General features: G+C 33.8%; 1 protein-coding gene across 4 annotated transcripts in view; it reads right to left on the reverse strand.

Moving 5' to 3' along the window:
• RMDN1 (regulator of microtubule dynamics 1) overlaps positions 1-18,863 on the reverse strand; it is a 48,119-nt gene that overhangs the window by 2,195 nt on the left and 27,061 nt on the right. For 2 of the 4 annotated variants that reach the window (XM_026495801.4, XM_026495803.4), the window contains exons 5-9: positions 8,795-8,884; positions 5,486-5,541; positions 4,129-4,216; positions 2,890-2,920; positions 198-331 (exon numbers count right to left, since the gene is read on the reverse strand). In XM_026495801.4, coding sequence (XP_026351586.1) covers positions 198-331; positions 2,890-2,920; positions 4,129-4,216; positions 5,486-5,541; positions 8,795-8,884 — 399 coding nt within the window. Of the gene's footprint in view, positions 1-197; positions 332-2,889; positions 2,921-3,965; positions 4,217-5,485; positions 5,542-8,794; positions 8,885-18,863 lie in introns of those variants that run through there. The other 2 variants (XM_026495802.4, XR_008957762.1) reach the window with 2 other exon arrangements.

Below are 18,863 nucleotides of genomic sequence, written 5' to 3' on the forward strand. Positions count from 1 at the left end.
AACCTCTGTTGACAGTAACTAAATGACTGCTGTACGGAAATTAACAAATGTTAATGAGTTCAATTTGAAATGAACACTACTGTTTTCAACAATATACATTTAGACAAATAATGCTTTTAAAGAAGTACTTAACTCACCTTTATTTAATAGTGCCTCAGTAGAAATCTACCTGCCTTAATTTATTGAAGATATTTTACCTGTTTATCCTCCTCTGTGTGTGCTGGATAGTCCTTGGCTTTCATTAGCCAGAAGGCAGCGAGCTTTTTATTGTGTAATTTCAAATATGTCTTTCCTAAAAGAAGCAAGTTTTTGCTGTAGAAGTTTGGATCCACTGTACATAAGGAAGAAAAATTTATCTCAGATGAAATAGAATTGCTCTTATTTTTAAAGGCTTAATTTCTTCAGTCTAAATTCCAATAATAAATTTGTGTGGTCAATATAAGATTAGGCTAACTAGAATTCTTTTTTGTTCAACTATTCCAATCTCAAAAAAAAATATTGGTAAAGTACCATTTATTCAGTGGCATTCTATTACATTTCTCATTTTCATACAATTTTATAAAATACTCCATTTGATAGATTAGAAACTGAGGTTCCTGATAGAAATGTATGCTCTGTAAGGACAGGGGTTTTCTTTTTATTAATAAAGTCTTTTATGCCCTGCTATATCTTAAGTACCTAGAACATAACATGCACCCAATACGTAGTTGCTGTATGAGTGAATGGAATCATGATATATATGCAGCTGACCCTTGAATAACACAGTTTCGAACTTTTGCAGGTCCAAATATATGCAGGGTTTTTTTTTTCTCCCCATAAATACAGTAAAGTGCTATAATTATATTTTCTCTTATTCTTAACATTTTCTCTAGCTCACTGTACTGTTGGAATATAGTCTATAATACATAGAACATGCAAAATACATTTTAAACAACTGTTTATCAGTAAGTTCCAGTCAATGGTAGACTATTTAAGTAGTTAACTTTTAGGGGAGCCAAAAAGTTAGTTATATGCAGATTTTCAACTATGTAGGGGGTGGGGACCCCTTATCCCCTCACTGTTTAAGGGTCAAGTGCACATACATACATTTAATTAACATTTACTGAATATGGGTTATACTTAAGTACAGATTTAACGAAGACTCTGTTCTTTTGGAATTTATGAAGAGGAGAGACAAACAAGCGTAACTAAATGTAATAGATGAATGAAAGGAATGCTTTGACAAGTGTACACATTATAAAGTACTATGAGAAACCAAAGAGAAACTAAGCTAAGAAGTTACATCTGGGCTGCCTTTGCAGCTAAACAGATTTTAACAGAAAAGTGGAGACCATTCTTGGCTCAGGGAAAACTGAACAAAAGCCTATGAAAGCATGGGACTGTCTCACTAACTTCATTAATTCTTTCTACAGATTCCTCCTATCAACTTGGGACCTTCTATATTTAAAGCATACTTTTCCCTGGATATAATTTATGGTTAGCTCCATTTGCTCCTTAACCCGAAATTGTTTTACTTCTTTAATTTGAACATATTTATGAGATGTTTTGTAGATGTACTTAAGGTTTCCTTGGGGTTCATCCATTCATCTGTTAATTCAGTCATTCAGCAAATTTGATAGCATTATGCTAAGCAATAAGGAAAAAATTGTGAGCAAAATGACAAAGTCCGCATCATCCCTGAATTTAGTCTTAGACATGTAAACAATACTCACAACTCACTCATACTATGGAGTGATAAGGGCCATGATGGGAGAAGCAACAGGTACTAAGAGCCTAGGAGTAGCTTCTAAACTGGATATGGTCCATAAAGAAAGACCGCCTGGAGGAACTATAGGGTAAAACCTGGAGGATGACTAGAGTTACTATGTTTTTCTCAACACCCCAAACCCTTAATTCTCTAAGGCCCTATTTTTACTTTGCAATTATGCTTCTAAATCCCTTTGAGGAAACTTTATTCCCAGATTCATATTCATGATATAAAAACTATCACGAGGGGTTATCATAACAGCGAATCAGAATATATTACTGACACAGTTTAACATTCAGACACAATTTTTTAGAAGAAATGGTTTTTTTAAAAAAACTTTGCTATCCTAAAAGCATCTAAACAAGTCCATATGAGTAGCCTCTCTAATACACTAACTTTCTTCTAATTTTATAGAAATAGAATTGTAATGGGTTTTTCTGATGTATTTAGTAACATATGCTTATGTCCTTTACTCTCCTAGTTTGTGCTATTAATATTAAAAAGGATGAACTTGGAATGGGCTGGTGTCAGTTTTAGACTGGCCATTTCTCCAAAGCCAGAGTGACATGAAACTCTTCATAAAAGACGACAATATTTGCAACAAAGCAAAAACTGGCCTGGTTTAAAAACAAGATTTATCATTTAAATGTTTTTTGAAGAGAAAGGGTAAATCTTAGAAAAAAAACTTTAAAAACTGTAATGTGACAGATATTAACTAGACTTACTATAATCATTTTACAACAAAGGCAAATACTGAATCCTTATGCTGTACACCTGAAACTGTTACATGTCAATTATAACATTATATATACCTCAAAAAAATTAAACATTTAAATAAATAAATGTTTCTAATCAGCTGTATAATCTTGAATTAAGACAGTTAACATGTCAAAGCCTCCTCTCAAGAAAGTTGGATCATATCAAATGAAGGACCATTCCAGAACTGTAGCTCTAAATTCAGTAGCAGCCCACTTCTTACTCTGGTGATCTTTACTGAATAAAAACTAAAGATTGTTTGAACAATGTCTAGGGCAAAAAGAAGTATATTAGAATAAGTAATATTTTTGTTTTAAAAATTCCTATTATATATAAAGCATTCACACAATTTTAACTATACTAGTATGTGAATAGAAAAATGTTACCTTGCTCTGCCCTGTGAAAGTAGCCTAACGCCTGTTAAAAACACAAAAAGCCCAAACATAATGAAAAGGGTTATAACAATCAATATTAAAAAAAATTTCCTCAAAAGTCAGGAAGTAAAACATCTTAAAATAACAGTCAATTCATCAACAGTGAAAGTTAACACAGCAAAACTGAACATTATTAAATCATCAGAGTACAGATTACAGTATATGGACCCTTCTAGTAATAACTTAATTGCTGTTTAGAACTTGTACCAAACCAGCATCAAGTGCAGAGACGAAAGAACATTATCATATGCAACTCAGCTATTTTGATCCTTCTTAAGTCTGCAAAAACTTGATAAAATCAAGTTAAATTTACTCAGTGATAGTTTGTACCAATAAATTTTTTAAAGTCCCTTATTATTGAAATTCCAACATAAAATGTTACTGAGTCTGAAACTGTAGCTTTTTGTCCCACTTAAACTGTTTTTATAATGTACTCATATCCTAGAAACATAACTAAAATTGTTACAGTAGAGCTGACTATATCTTTTTTCCTTACATTCTTTTTAATAACAATATATATTTCCCAACTGTGTTCTGATTATTCAACTAAATATTTTTGTATTAAATTCTACACCATAGCCTGCCAGAGCATAACACAGGTACAAGGAAAGCTTTTTCAACGGCCTTATTTCCTTACTCTGAAAATTTTATTGGTGTAAATTAACCCCAAATGTTTGTCCAGAAATCCCTTTCAAATTTTATTTTCAACAAGACAAGCAAAAGGCCTTGAAAATATGAGAATATTTTCTCATATTTTAGCGGGGACCTTTCAACCCTGCTTTCTTAAAAAGTTAAAATTACTCTTCCTTTATCTATACAAATACATGATTTTCCAGGTAAATGTTAGTGTGTAGAACACATATTTAAAACTAATCCTGAGTAACAGCTGGTGAATTTCTTATTCTATTTTATGACTTTTACATGGTGTAGATTTCAAACAGAAAACAATGGTAGATTTTAGGCATGAGCTATTATAGCTGACATATACCAGAATCATCAGCCACTCACCTAAATAAAAAAACACTCACCAGTCACTGATTATAAGTATTAAGCCTTTGTGATAAGATAGCTGCACTGGATGGTTAGAAACGTGCTCAAAGGCCTCACTGCTCAGAGCTCCAGATCTGGACACTGTAGAATGGCACTGCAGTTAAGAAACCAGTACTAACTTAACAAAGGACAGCACACTACCTCCTCATAGGTGGAACTAGGAGGAGCTGCAAACAGCATTTTAGCAATTCTTCTTTGATACCAAGGCATTTCAGCAAATGTATAACACCTATAGAGAAATAAAATGACATATACATCTCAATTGCACCTTTTTTCTCTTACAGAAAACCATCTTAACAGATATAAAAGATATCTTCTTCTGTTGTACATTTAAACAATCTGCACTTTACATAATATCCAGTAGGTTAATATTCCCACTGAATTACCTAGAGACTGATTTATACTGATCCATCAATTAGGATGTGTTCCGTGGTTAAATATAAGTAGTACACAACAGTACTGGTAATGATAACACAGTATATATCATTCATCACTGAGTCCTCACTCTGTTCCAGGTGCTCGGTGATTATCTCTCATCTACTCCTTACAAGAACTAAATGAGTTAGGATCATTACCCCTATTTTTTTAGGTAAGAAAAACCAAGAGAAGTTTAAAAAAATGACAAAACTAAACATGATACGTATAAATAACAATAGCAAACGACAATTTAAGTCTGCCTATTTAAAAGAGGCAAATGATTAACATCCAAAGATCTTGACAACTTTCTGATATAGGGAGGGGGGAAAGTACTGCATCTTTGACTAGGGTCTGAACTCCCTGAAGTAGCCACTGTATCACATTCATGTTTCCTCCCTAGCACTGTCTCTCCATTATCATTAGTTCTCAGTAAGTGTTTTGTTAGTTTAATATGGTCTTTGTCCTGAAGATATTTAATTCCTTTTTAAGAATCTGATGCAGGTTTGTCTACACCATTTATTTATAAGACAATAAAATATTCAGGTCTGCAGACTACACCCAAAACAGCAGCAAACCTGTCTCAAGAAACACTCTTAAATCAGCAAGCATTTAAACACATTAGTCTATGTTCATACCAGCGAAATAAGATATACACTAGACAGATGGAAAGATACTGAAAGTCATATTATATTATTCCTCAGATAAATCAGACTATACTTGACACACCCTGAAGATGCAAAGACCCTCTTAGGGCATTGAACTGTACTACTATATAGTTAGATTAATCCAGTTTCAGTTTGCCTGGTAAGTAAGAACAGTCTTTCCCAACAAAGGGAATTTCAAGGTCTAGCAAAAGTCTTAATGCCTTTTTCATTTTAATATGTATTTCTAAATGATCTGAATAACAATGGTTAACATGATCACTATCAAATTTAGTGTTTTCTAACAATACATCACAACTTCTAGTTAATTTAAACACTCATGAATACCACTTTTAAAAACTTTATATCTTGTTTTATATACTACAAAATAAGATCATACTACCTACCACTAAAATATTTATTTAAAGAAAGGTTCTTACCAAATACCCATAAGGTGAATTGAAGTGGCATCTTTTGGGTTCAGTTCAATTGCTTTCTAACAAGAAATGAGAAAGTCAATCTTATTTGTTTTCTAAACACAAATAAGTACTTTACTATGTTTGCTGAAAAAGTCATGATTAAAAAAATTTTTTTGGCAACTCTGCATTTCAGTTCATCTATGACAACACCAACTTTTTTTCCCTCTTCATTCTTCAATGTGGTTAAATTCATTTCAGTACACTATTAATGACCTGTATTAGAGTTAAGTCTTTTATAAAGTTCAGCAACTAACAGGATTCATCAATATGAGAAAAAAACATGAAATTTGTAAATGAATCTAATTTTGAAAACAGTAATCTATAGTTCTCAATGTTTCTTCTAGATTAGAGGAAAAATAAGAAGGTTCTTTTTGGCAAGTTCTGTATGAATATTGGATTAAATAGTATTCTTTCCTAAAAGGAGAACAAAGTACTTAATACTTTTACAGAGTTTCTTCCTGTATATATATTTTTGTTCAACTTCACCATCTATACTTAACAAAGGAAAAATACTTCTTATTCGCAGAATTTATTAGTAAAATAATTATGTACAACATAATAAGATACACTGATAAAGTCTCCCTAATTTCTATTTACTATATGAAAGAACTATGTTAATTAACATAAAGCATAAACTACAGAACAACTTTAAAGCAACTATTTCTCCTTTTATCCATTATTTTGTTGAAAGCCACTGAGAAAAATCTCAGATTAATGTTAATCCTATTAAAAATAAAAGACCCTTTTAAAAAAAATTGAGAACTCCTATCTCAAGTTTTTCTGTAAACCCACATTTTCACTTTCAGTCAGTAATGTTTGAGAGACACATTTTAAAATATTTGTAGGTTACCAGTATAGGCTCTGAAGTCAGACTACCAGGGTTCAAATCACAGTTCCAAGTTTTCACCCTTGGCAAGTTCTCTCTTCTTGCCATGCCTGAGCTTGCTGTTTTATAGACTCAATAGAGTAATATACCTATATTACAGAGTTGTGGTAAAAAATTAAATGAGCATGTAATAGGAGATACTTAACACAGTAATATCTTCTATAACCAGCATGATTTTACCTTTCAAAAGTACCAGACAATTTATTACTGACACTGATTAATGAGTTAAAATAAGGCTAATAGCCAACTATGATTTAGCAGAAATCCTGCTTCATTAATAAAAGAATCATCACTGACTATATTTTACTTTTCCATTAAATAGTGGTTGATTTATAGCAAAATATGTTTTAAAGTATACACAACTTATACACTAAGCAACCTTTCCTAATTGGAGTTCCACTAGAAAATTAAACCCTACAAAGAATTCTATGAATAATTATTTTCTCCAATCTACCAAGAATGGTATTGAGCTAGTACCATTCTAGATGCAAGGGAGAGAAGTTAATTCATAATATGTAATGGATCCTTTAGGGAATTTAATTTTCTTAATTTTCTTGAGAGGCGCTACTCTCAAACAAACCCTTTCTTTTATAATTCTTGCCATTAGTTAAAGTGTTTTAAAAGAATCCAAAGATAGGGACCTGGCTGGCTCAGTCGGTGGACCATGCTCAAGCCCCATGTTGGGTGTAGAAATTACTTAAAATCTAAAAACAACAACAATAATAATCCTAAGATAGTAATTCCTTATGGCTTTAGATATAATAACGGAATTAGGAATAATAGTATAAATGATCTTTTTAGTATGTAAATACTAAATATTATCATTTTAAAAATATACTTACACACATTTGAAATCTGCAAAACATTAATTATTTTTTTTATTTTTTTAAGATTTTATTTATTCAATTTGACAGAGGGAGAGAGAGAACACAAGCAGGGGGAGCAGCAGGCAGAGGGAGAAGCAGACTCCCTGCTGAGCAGAGAGCCCAACGTGGGGCTTGATCCCAGGACTCTGGAATCATGACCTGAGCTGAAGGCAGATGCTTAACCGACTGAGCCACCCAGGTGCCTGAAAACACTGGTTTTAAAAAAATAATCTATATCCTCTGCTTCCATTGATATATTTTCTGCTATTTTTCATGATTTATATTGGAAGATATTTGTCATATATTTCTACATACTATGGCACAGAATAACTTAGGTGATTTATTTAATGCCCCCGAGCAAATTACAACATTTCACAGAATCTAAGATACCATGAAAGTTACTACACATCATTATTATATCTATCACTAAAAAGAAAAAAGCATTGCCTATTATAAGATACCACTGATTATATAATGCAATCTTATTTCAAAGGTCTTAAAATGTGAAAAATGTTGCATATTATTACACTGAAAAATATATATGTATATGTATACACACACATACACATGTGTGTGTATATACACTACTGATGCCAGAATAAAAAGCTAGGTCTCCTGACTCCCAGTCCAATGTTCTTTTCTATTACCTACTGTATAAAACAGGAATTGAGACTATAACCATAAAATTCAGAAAAGCTGTTAGATAGCTATCTAGCATTTTTCCTATGAATGTTTCCATCACATTCTCTTCCTTTGTATTTTTGAGATGGTCTACAATATCAAAAGAGAAATAAATATGCTGAATTTCTAGTGGCAGTTTTTCGGGAGTTTTTGTTTAGTTTTGTTTAGGACGATGAGGTAGTGTATATGGCACATCATAAAATATACAAACTCCTGGAGAATATCTGGCATCTAAGGAAGAGCTTACTATAAAAGAAGTAACTTTAGGGGAAATACTAAAACACAAAATACACAGAGATAATAATCGTAAACAGTACTATTACTATTGGGAGTGGTTTATCAGTTGTGTTAGACTTTATACCAGACCACACCTCGGGGTATATAGGACCTTGCAGAGTTCCCTCCCACATACTCTGGTCTTGGCCACAGGACTTGTTTAGGTCCACAGGATATTACCAAGTGTGATGCAAAACAGAGGCTTAATGAAAGTTTGCGCACTGGGATTTTTTATCTTGGAATGCGAATTCTTGGAAGCCAGCTGTAAAGAAGCTTGGGCTAGACTACTAAATAATGCAAAGAAAAGTGGAGAGAAACAGTCCTGTAAGAGGCCATCTTGTACATTCCATCCCAGCTGAAGACAGAGGTGAAGGCAGCCGTATGATGACCTCAGATACACTGAACAGATCGGGAGCACCACTACATAGTTAACCCACAAAATCTTGAGAAATAAGCTGTCTGCATTAGACCTCTAAGTTTTAGGTGGTTTGCTATGCAGCAATAGATAAGTGAAACAGGAATTTATTAAAAAAACGAATTCCTTTTAAAATTCATCAGTACCTCAAAATGCTCCTTGATAATGTAGGCATTTGCAATTTTAGCCTTGATGCCTTCATAATCTCCAACATCACTAATACAGATTGCATACCACTAAAAACAGAAGAAAAAAACATGTAAGAATAATAATACTCCACTAATACTCCATTCAATACAAGGTAATACAGTATCTTTTCCCCAATAGTCATTCTCATTCAACAGAAACTTAGCATAAAAACTGTACTAAATATACTGTCATATACAAAGAAAAGTAGACATGGCCCTTAAAGAACTCAAGGACAGGACATGTTTATAGAAAACTATAATACAAGGTAAAGAACAGTCTAAGAAAGTTATCAGCACAATGGGAAGATAACGATTCATGTTTATGACCAGATTATATATTTAGAAAAATTTGCAATTGAATAACTTATTTTCTCGTCCTCTTTTCTGCAAGCTGCCTCTTCCCCCAATCTGCCGTTACAGTAATAAGCCACATTTGTCAATTGTGACTTTGTCCCTGTAGTCATAGTTAAGACAATATACCTAAACTGAGACTATCTGAGTTTCATCCCTAAGGACTAAATCCAAAATATCCAAGCTTCATAAACTCTAAGTCACAAGACTTAGAATGAGAAAAGAGTCCGTAGAGAAAAAGATTTGCAGGTAACAGCAAAGAGGAAAGACAGTGAAACATCAGAGCACTCAAGCCAGTTTTTCCTGAACCAAAAAGCACCCTGCCTTTAGGTTCTGTGAAAGAGAGTTTCTTATAAAAAAAAGACAAAAAACAAAAAACACCTCCCCTGTTTTTGTTTGAGCTTATTTGTGTGGGGTTTTAATAATTATAACCAGAAAGATTTTAACTAAAACAAACTTCTGTTTAAATCTATTCTCCACCAAAATTTTGGTAATTTTATTGAAAATTTAAAAGTATACCTTAAAACACACATGTGCATATGCACGTGTGTGCACACACACCTCTATAGGTGATGCTCACTTAATCTCCACTGAGAGTTCCCCAGCTGCCCAAATCTGGTGTTCTAATCTTCTCCCACATATCATGACACCGGATAACATCACCTTTCTCTTATATATCTCACAACCTTCTATATGCAAAGCAAACACAAGCTTATGGATGAATCCTAAACATTCTTTCTTGATTAGACTGTCAGTATTCTGAAATTTTTAACATATGTCAAAGATGTATCACAGGGGGTGCCTGGGTGGCTCAGTTGATTAAACATCTGCCTTCGGCTCAGGTCATGATCCCAGGGTCCTGAGATCAACTCCCATGCTGGGCTCCCTGCTCAGCAGGGAGTCTGCTTGTCCCCCCTCCTTCCCGCTTGTGCTCTCTCTCACTATCTCGGTCTCTCTCAAATAAATAAAATATTTTTTTTTAAAAAAGATGTATCACAATAATAGCACAAAGAGCAGTTATGTATTTTTATTTTTTTAAAGATTTACTTATTTATTTATTTGAGAGAGAGAGAGAGAGAGACAGCCAGCGAGAAAGGGAACACAACCAGGGGGAGTGGGAGAGGAAGAAGCAGGCTCCCAGCAGAGGAGCCTGATGTGGGCTCGATCCCAGAACGCCGGGATCACGCCCTGAGCCGAAGGGAGATGCTTAACGACTAAGCAACCCAGGTGCCCCTAAAGAGCAGTTATTAATACATGAAGTATATATCACTTGATGTGGACTATAAGTTAAAGATGTACACTATAAAACTTAAAGCAACCACTAAAACAACATAATACAATTATAGTCATTAAGTCAATCAAATAAAATGGAATCCAAAAAATGATCAATACAAAAGAAGGCAGAAAAAGAAGAAAATGAGAACAGATGAGCAAACAGAAAATAGGAAGATAGGGAATTTAAAACCAAAAATATCATTAATCACATTAAATGTAAATGGTCCAAACACCCCAAATGAAAGGCAGATTGCCAAATTGGATTAAAATTAAGACAGCCTGAGAGTGACCTAAGTGAAAAAGCCAAGTAAAGAAATCCGAATTCTCTCCTCCATCAAAGCAATAAATAAAAACGCTCAACTGTTAGAATCAATGTTTTTTTTTGAACTCCAAAATTAACCTAAGGCTTGCAGTGACCTGGGAATGCTTATTCAAAGCAACAGATTATTCCTAGTGAGAACAGTAAACTTTGTGCTGTTCTATCTTATTCCAGTCCCATCCCACACTCCCAGTCTCAGCCGGAGCTGTGAAAACAGCCCTCCATTCCCGGTACCAGATCAGAACAGATCTCATTCATGGAGAACTATAATTAATTATTTGTTCTGATCTGTTTGGTGGCTCCCTGCAAGACTGACCTTGTACATATTTCACCTAACTGGAAAAGACAGAAATTATAAAATGGTCCTCATGATAAAGGACCTTGGGGCGGGGCGGGGAGGGTAGTGTGCAGGGAGCAAAGAGAAAGGTTAGGGAAAGAGATGTCCCTAAGGGCTCTGAAAAGCTTCAGTAAAGAAAAGCCAAAGGAATATTTTATGACATATGAAAATTATGTTCAATTCAAATTTCAGTGCCCACAAATAAAGCTTTACTAGAACACAGTCATGCTCATCACTTATGCATTTACTATGGCTGCTTTTGCTCAACAATGCAGGGCTGAATTGTGATGAGAGATCATATGTGATTTTTTAACTGATTCCCACTGCTGCTCCATACCCTGTGAATCACACTGATAGGGTTATAACCTGACAGAATTTTGAGTGCCACGCATACTGCTGTACCATGACATTTTATTTTTTATTACCAAAGCATATGTCAAAGGAAGATAAAATGGACTTCAAATGTCATGCTTTGAAAGCATAGTGAAATGTTAATTATTTTGTTACTGAATTAAATGGCAAACCATTTGGGGGGCGGGGGGAAGCTCCAAAATATCCCTGAAAATCCAAAAAAGACACACATGCTTAGGAAAGATCTGAGAAGGCCCTACCACCTGTTGACCATAAGGCTCTTCACAAACAGGAAGTGAAAGTTAAGGTACAGTTTAAAACTGCCCAGCTAACTGTTAAAGGTATGTCCCAACACATACACAGAGCCCTATGACCAAGATTGGAAAACATTTGGGTTCCAGACATTTTAGAAAATATCTGTTCAATCATTACCTGACCACTAAGCTAACAAAACAGAGACTTCAGTGGGTATATACAACAAAGAATACAGACTTTACAGAATTTATTCAGAAAAACCACTAAAGAGAGGGGGCGTGGCTGGCTCAGTCAGTAGAGCATGTGACTCTTGATCTCAAGGTTGTGAGTTTGAGCCCCATATTGGATGTAGAGATTACTTAAAAATAAAATCTTAAAAAAAAAGGAAAAGAAAAAAGAAATAACAAATACTAAAAGCAGCCACAACAAATTCTGGGAAAGGAGGGAATCTGATTTCCAGATTTACCATATTGTAATAGTCAACATGTCCAGTTTTCAACAAAAAAATTATAAAGCATGCAAAAAAATAAAGTATAACCCACACACAGAAGGAAAAAATCAATAGAAACTATGAAGAAGCCCAGATGTTGGGCATCCTAGACTTTATGTATGTTCAACAAGGAAATGATGTCTAAAGAACTGAAGTATTCTATGAGAACAGTATCATATCAAATTGAGAATTATCAATAGACAGAAATTATAAAATGGAAAAGAGTTATTTTGGAGGTGAAAAGTGCAATAAATGAAATTAAAAATTCACAACATTGAAATGAGGGCCCAATGGTGGATGTGAACAGGCAGAAGAAAGAATTAGCTAACTTGAAGATAATAGGTCAATTCATATTACACAGTATGAGAAACAGAAAGTAAAAAGAATGAAGAAAAATGAACCTGCCTCAGAGACCTACCAAAATACACATAAGAGGAGTCCCAGGAGGAGAAAAGAGAGAAAGGGGTAGAATGAATATTTGAAAACATAAATGCCAAAGGCTTCTCTACTTTGATGAAAACAAACAACCCCAAGTCAGATCAATTCAGAGATCCAACCTAGACACAGCATTATCAAACTCAAAGATAAAAACAAAGAGATGATTTTGAAAGCAGCAGGAAAAAATGCCTTGTCATGTACAAAGGGTCCTCAAAAAGATTAACAGCCAAATCAGTACCATGGACATCTGTCTTAGTCTGCCTGTGCTACTAGAACAAAAATACTAGGGTGGTAGCTAAAACAAGAGAAATTACTCACAATTTCTGGAGACTGGGAAGTCCAAGATCAAAATGCCAGTTGATCTGGTCAGAATAAGGGGACGGGAACAGAGATACATAAGAGAAAAGCTGGTATACAACTGAAATTAAGTTGACATCCAGTCTGAACCTGTTAATGGTATTCCTTGGGATAACCACTAAGATGAGAGTATAACTCAAAATATTTACTACAAAAACAAGGGAATTAAAATGGTACAACAAAATAAACCTAATACTAAAGGACACTAATGGAGGACTTGAGAAACAAAAGATCGAAAACAAATAGCAAAATTGCGAAAGAACTTATTGTCAATTACATGTGAATGGGTTAAATTCTCCAATTAAAGGGCAAAAATTAGCAAAATGTATTAAAACACATGACTCAACCATATACTATCTACAATACAATTAAATTCAGAGGTATATAGATTTAAAGTAAAAATAGGGAAGTTTTATCATGCAAACCATACTCACAAGAGAGCTGAAGTGGTATTAGATATTATTTAGAATTAGATAATGATCTAAGAATAGACAAAACAAACTTTAAGACCAAAATTATATGAGAGACAAAGAAAAACAGTATCAAGAACATAAAACACTTATAAACAAATATACACCTAACAACAGAGCCCCAGAATAAATAAAACAAAAACTGACAGACTTGACGGTATAAAGAGACTATTCAACTATAAAAGTTGGGGATTTCAATACTCCACTTCTAAGACTAGGTAGAACAACTAGCCAGAAAATCAGCAAATAGAAGACTCAAACAATACTATAACACAATTAGACCTAGCCCACATCTACAGAACACTACCCAACAAGAGCAGACTATGTATTCTTCTCAATTCACATGGAACATTTTCCAGGACAGACAATATATCAGGCTGTAAAAAAGTCTCAAATTTTAAAAGAAATCAGAGTATGTTCTCTGACCATACTGAAATGAAAATATTTAATAAAAGAAGGAAATCTGGATAATTCACAATTATGTGGAAATTAAAAAACACATTCCTAGGGTAGCTTAGTTAAGTGTCCAACTCCTGGTTTCAGCTCAGGTCATGATCTTGGGGTCCTGAGATCGAGCCCTCTGTGCTCGGCGGGGAGTCTGCTCAAGACTCTCGCTTTCCCTCTCCCTTTGCCCCTTCCCCAACTCACTCACACTCTTCCTCTCAAATAAATAAATCTTAAAAAAAAAAAAAAAGCACATTCCTAAATAACCAATGAGTCCAATAAATCACAAGAAAAATTTAAAAATTCCTTAGAAGAACAAAAACAACACAACATAATAAAACTTATGGGATTCAGCAAAGTTGTATTCAGAAGGAAACTTATGGCTATAAATGGCTACCTTAAAGTTATCAGTCAATAACTTCACCTTGAGAAACTAGGAAAAGAAGAGCAAACTAGCCCAAAGTAAGCAGAAGGAATGGAATAATATAGATCAGAGTGGAAATAAATAAAATACAGGAAAAATGGAGAAGAGTATCAAAACCAAATTAATTCTCTGAAAGGATCAACAAAATTTATAAACCTTTAGCTAAACATAAAAAAAGAGAAAAATTACTAAAACCAAGACTCAAAAAGGACATATATTACTACTAACCTCAGTAATAAAGATAGGAATAAAAACAATTATAACGTAATAGTAGCAACAATTGTACGGCAACAGATTAAGCGACCTAGAAAACATGAAAAATTCCTAGAAACAACAATCCAATTGACTTAAGAATAAACAAAAAATCTGACAAATGAATAATAAGTAATACTACAGAGTTAGTGGGCAAAAGAACTTCCAGCAAAGCCAACACCAGGATCAGATGACTTCACTGACAAATTCTACTAAATGTTTAAAGAAAATTAACACCAAGCTTCTCTAAACTCTTCCAAAACATAGAAAAACAATGAACATTTCTTAAGTATTCTGTGACACCAGTGTTACTGATATCAAAACCATCACAAAACATCACAATAAAAGAAACCTAATATAGTTGCAAAAATTCTCAATAAAATACTAACTGAATTCAGCAGAACATTAAAAAGATCATTCACCACAATCAAGTGGGATTTATCCCTGGAAAGCAAGAATAATTCAATATACATGAATCAATCATGTGATGCATCACATTAATAGAAAAAAAGAATCATATGATCATTTTAATAGATACAGAAAAAACATATAACAAAACCTGACATCCATTCATGATTAACTCCCAATGAGCTGAGTTAGAGATGGAAGGAATGTATCTCCACATAATAAAGACCATATGTGATTAACCCACAGCTAACATCATACTCAATGATGAAAGTTGAAAATTTTCCTCTAAGACCAAGAACAAGACAAGGGTGGGGCACCTGCGTGGCTCAGTCAGTTAAGCAGCTGCCTTCCGCTCAGGTCACGATCTCAGGGTCCTGGGATCGAGCCCTGTGTTGGCCTCTCTGCTCAGCTGGGAGTCTGCTTCTCCCTCTGCCTCTCCCCACTGTCTGCTCCTGCCTGCTCACTTTCTCTCTCTCAAATAAATAAATAAAATCTTAAAAAAAAAAAAAAAAAAGAACAAGACAATGGTGCTTGCTCACTCTTACCACTCCTATTCAACAGAGGACTTGAAGTCCTACCTAGAGCAATCAGGCAAGGAAAAAAAATAAAAGGTATCAGATTTGGAAATGAAGAGGTAAAAATGTCTCTATTTGCACATGACATAATTTTATATATAGAAAGTCCAAAAGACTAAAAAAAAAAAGCGCTGTTTGATCTAATCAATGAATTCAGTCAAGCTGCAGGATATAAATTTAACATGCAAATATCAGTAACAATTCTATAATCTAACAACAAATTTTCTGAAAAACAGTTTCCATTTACAAGAGGATCAAAATCAAATAGGAATAAATTTATATAAGAAGATGAAAGATCTCTACTCTGAAAACTGCAAGATAACGATGAAAGAAATCAGATATAAGTAAATGGAAAGATAACCCATGTGAAAGAAATCAGATATAAATAAATGGAAAAGATAGCCCATGTTCACACACTGGAAGAATACTGTTAAAATAGCAATACTACCAAAAGCCATCTATAGAGTCAATGCCCTATCAAGATACCAATGGCATTTTTTACAGAAGTAGAAAAGAATACACCTAAAACTTAGAGGGAACCACAAAAGACCCAGAATAGCCAAAGAAATCCTGAGAAAAAGAAGCAGCTAAACTATAAAGCTACAGTCATTAAAATGGTATGGTACTGACATAAAAACAAATAGACAAATGGAACAGAACTGAGAACCCAGAAATAAACTCAAGAATATGTAGTCAGCAATATTTGACAAGGGAGTTAGGAATATTCAATTGAGAAACAACAAACTACAAAAATGGCACTGGATTACTGGATTTTCACATGTAAAGGAATAAAACTAGACACATTTTATACCACTCACAAAAATTAACTCAAAATGAGGTAAAGGCTTAAACGTAAGACCTGAAACTATGAAACTCCTAGAAGAAAAGAGGAATAAAGTCTCTTGACATGGGTCTTGGTAATGATTTTTTGGATATGACACCTAAAGCACAGGGCAACAAAATAAAAAATAAACAAGTGGGACTATATCAAACTAAAAAACTTCAGCATAGGAAAAGAAACCATCAACAAATGAAAAGGCCTACCGAATGGAGAAAATATTTGCAAACAATATATCTAATAAAGGGTTAATATCTGAATTATAATTCATACAATTACATATAATTCAATAGCAAAACACCAAATAACACAATTTAAAAATGGGCAGAGGACCTAAACAGACATTTCTCCAAAGAAGATACAGGAAAGGCCAACAGAAGATGCTCAACATCAAGTCATTAAGGAAATGCAAATTAAAGCAGCAATGAGGTTATCACCTCACACCTGCTAAAATATCCATCATCAAAAAGAGGTAAATGCTGGCATGGATGTGGAGAAAAGGGAATCCTTATGCACTGTTGGGATTCTAAATTGGTATAGCTAATACCGATTGGTATAGCCAATCCTCAAAAAATTAAAAATATAATTACCATATGATCCAGCAATTCCACTTGAGAATTTATCCAAAAAAAAACCCAAAACCTACTTGAAAAAATACCTACACCTCCATGTTCATAGCAACATTTGCAATAGCCAAAATGGAAACCTAAGTACAGATAAACAGATGACAGATAAATTAGTTGTGTGTACACACACACACACACACACACACACTGAAATATTATTCAACCATAAAAAACAAGGCAATCCTGCCATTTGCAATAACATGGATGGACTCTGAAGGCATTATGCTAAGTGAAATAAAAATACTGTATGATCTCACTTACATATAGAATCTTAAAAAAAAAAAAAAAAAATCATAAGATTTGTGGTTACCAGAGGCAGAGAGGCAGGGGAGGGGGCGTTGGAGGAAGGTGGTCAAGAGGTACCAAACTCCCAGTTATAAGACAAATACAGTTGAACAACACAAATTTAAACTATGCAGATCCACTTATACACAGATATCCTTTGAGAAATACAGTACTGTAAATTTATTTTCCTTATCATTTTTTTTGGAATATTCTATTTTTTTGTAACTTACTTTATTGTAAAAATACAGTATGTGAGACATACAACATACAAAACATGTACTGATTATTTCATGTTATCATTAAAGCTTCCTGTTAACAGATTATTAGTAGTTGCGTTTTTGGGGAGTCAAAAGTTATATGCAGATTTTCAACTGCACAGGAATCAGCACCCTTCTCCCCATCTTGTTCAAGGGTGAACTGTATTATGGATGTAATGTACAAGGTGAAGACTACAGCTAATACTGATGTATGCTATGTAAAAAAAGTTTGTAAGAGAATAAACCCTAGAGTTCTCATCACGAGGAAAAAAATTTTTTTTTCTCTTTCCTTTTTACTGCATCTATGTTAGAAGATAGATATCAGCTGAACCTATTGTGGCAATCATTTCACAATATGTGCAAACCAAATCATCATGCTGTATGCCTTAAACTTACACAACAATGTTATATCAATTCTTTCTCAATAAAATCAGAGAAAAAGAAAAAAGAGAACTAAAGAGTAGTGTCTCTTATGATGTAAAATTCCTCAACAAAATAATGGCAAGCTGAATTGAAAAGGATTACACAACGAGACCAAGCGGGATTTATCCCAAAATACAAGGTTGGTTCACCATATGAAAAGCAATTAATGTAAGATACCACATTAATAGAATGAAGGGGGGGGGCCAACATGATCATCTCAACAAACACAGAAAAAAAGCATCTGACAAAATCCAACACCCTTTCATGATAAATACACTCAACAACTAGGAATGGAAGGGAACTTTCTCAATCTGATAAAAAGCATTTACGGAAAACCCACAGCTAACATCATAGTAAAAGGTGAAAGCCTATAGCTACCCTCCTATAATCAGGAACAAGACAAAGATATCCACTCTTGCCACTTCTACTCAACGCTGTACTGACATTCTAGCCACGGAAATTGAGCAAGATAAAGAAATAATAGGTGAACAGATTGAAAAAGAAAAAGTAAAACTATGTATGGATAGTTTATTTATAGACATGTTCATAATATAGAAAAAAACTAAATAATCTACATAACAACTAGCAGAACCAATAAATGAGTTCAGCAAAGCTACAGGATATAAAATTAATATACAAATATTAGTTGCACTCCTATACAGTAGCAATGAACAATCTGAAAATGAGATTAAGAATTCCAATAGCATCAAAAAGAATAAGATACTTAAAGAATAAGTTTAACCAAAGAAGTACAAGACTTGAAGACTGAAATTACAAAACACTGTTGAAAGAAGAAAAAGATCTAAATAAATGGACAACACACATCTGTGGATTGGAAGACATAATGCTGTT

Source organism: Ursus arctos, unplaced genomic scaffold (assembly GCF_023065955.2).
Source record: "Ursus arctos isolate Adak ecotype North America unplaced genomic scaffold, UrsArc2.0 scaffold_6, whole genome shotgun sequence".
Taxonomy (NCBI): domain Eukaryota; kingdom Metazoa; phylum Chordata; class Mammalia; order Carnivora; family Ursidae; genus Ursus; species Ursus arctos.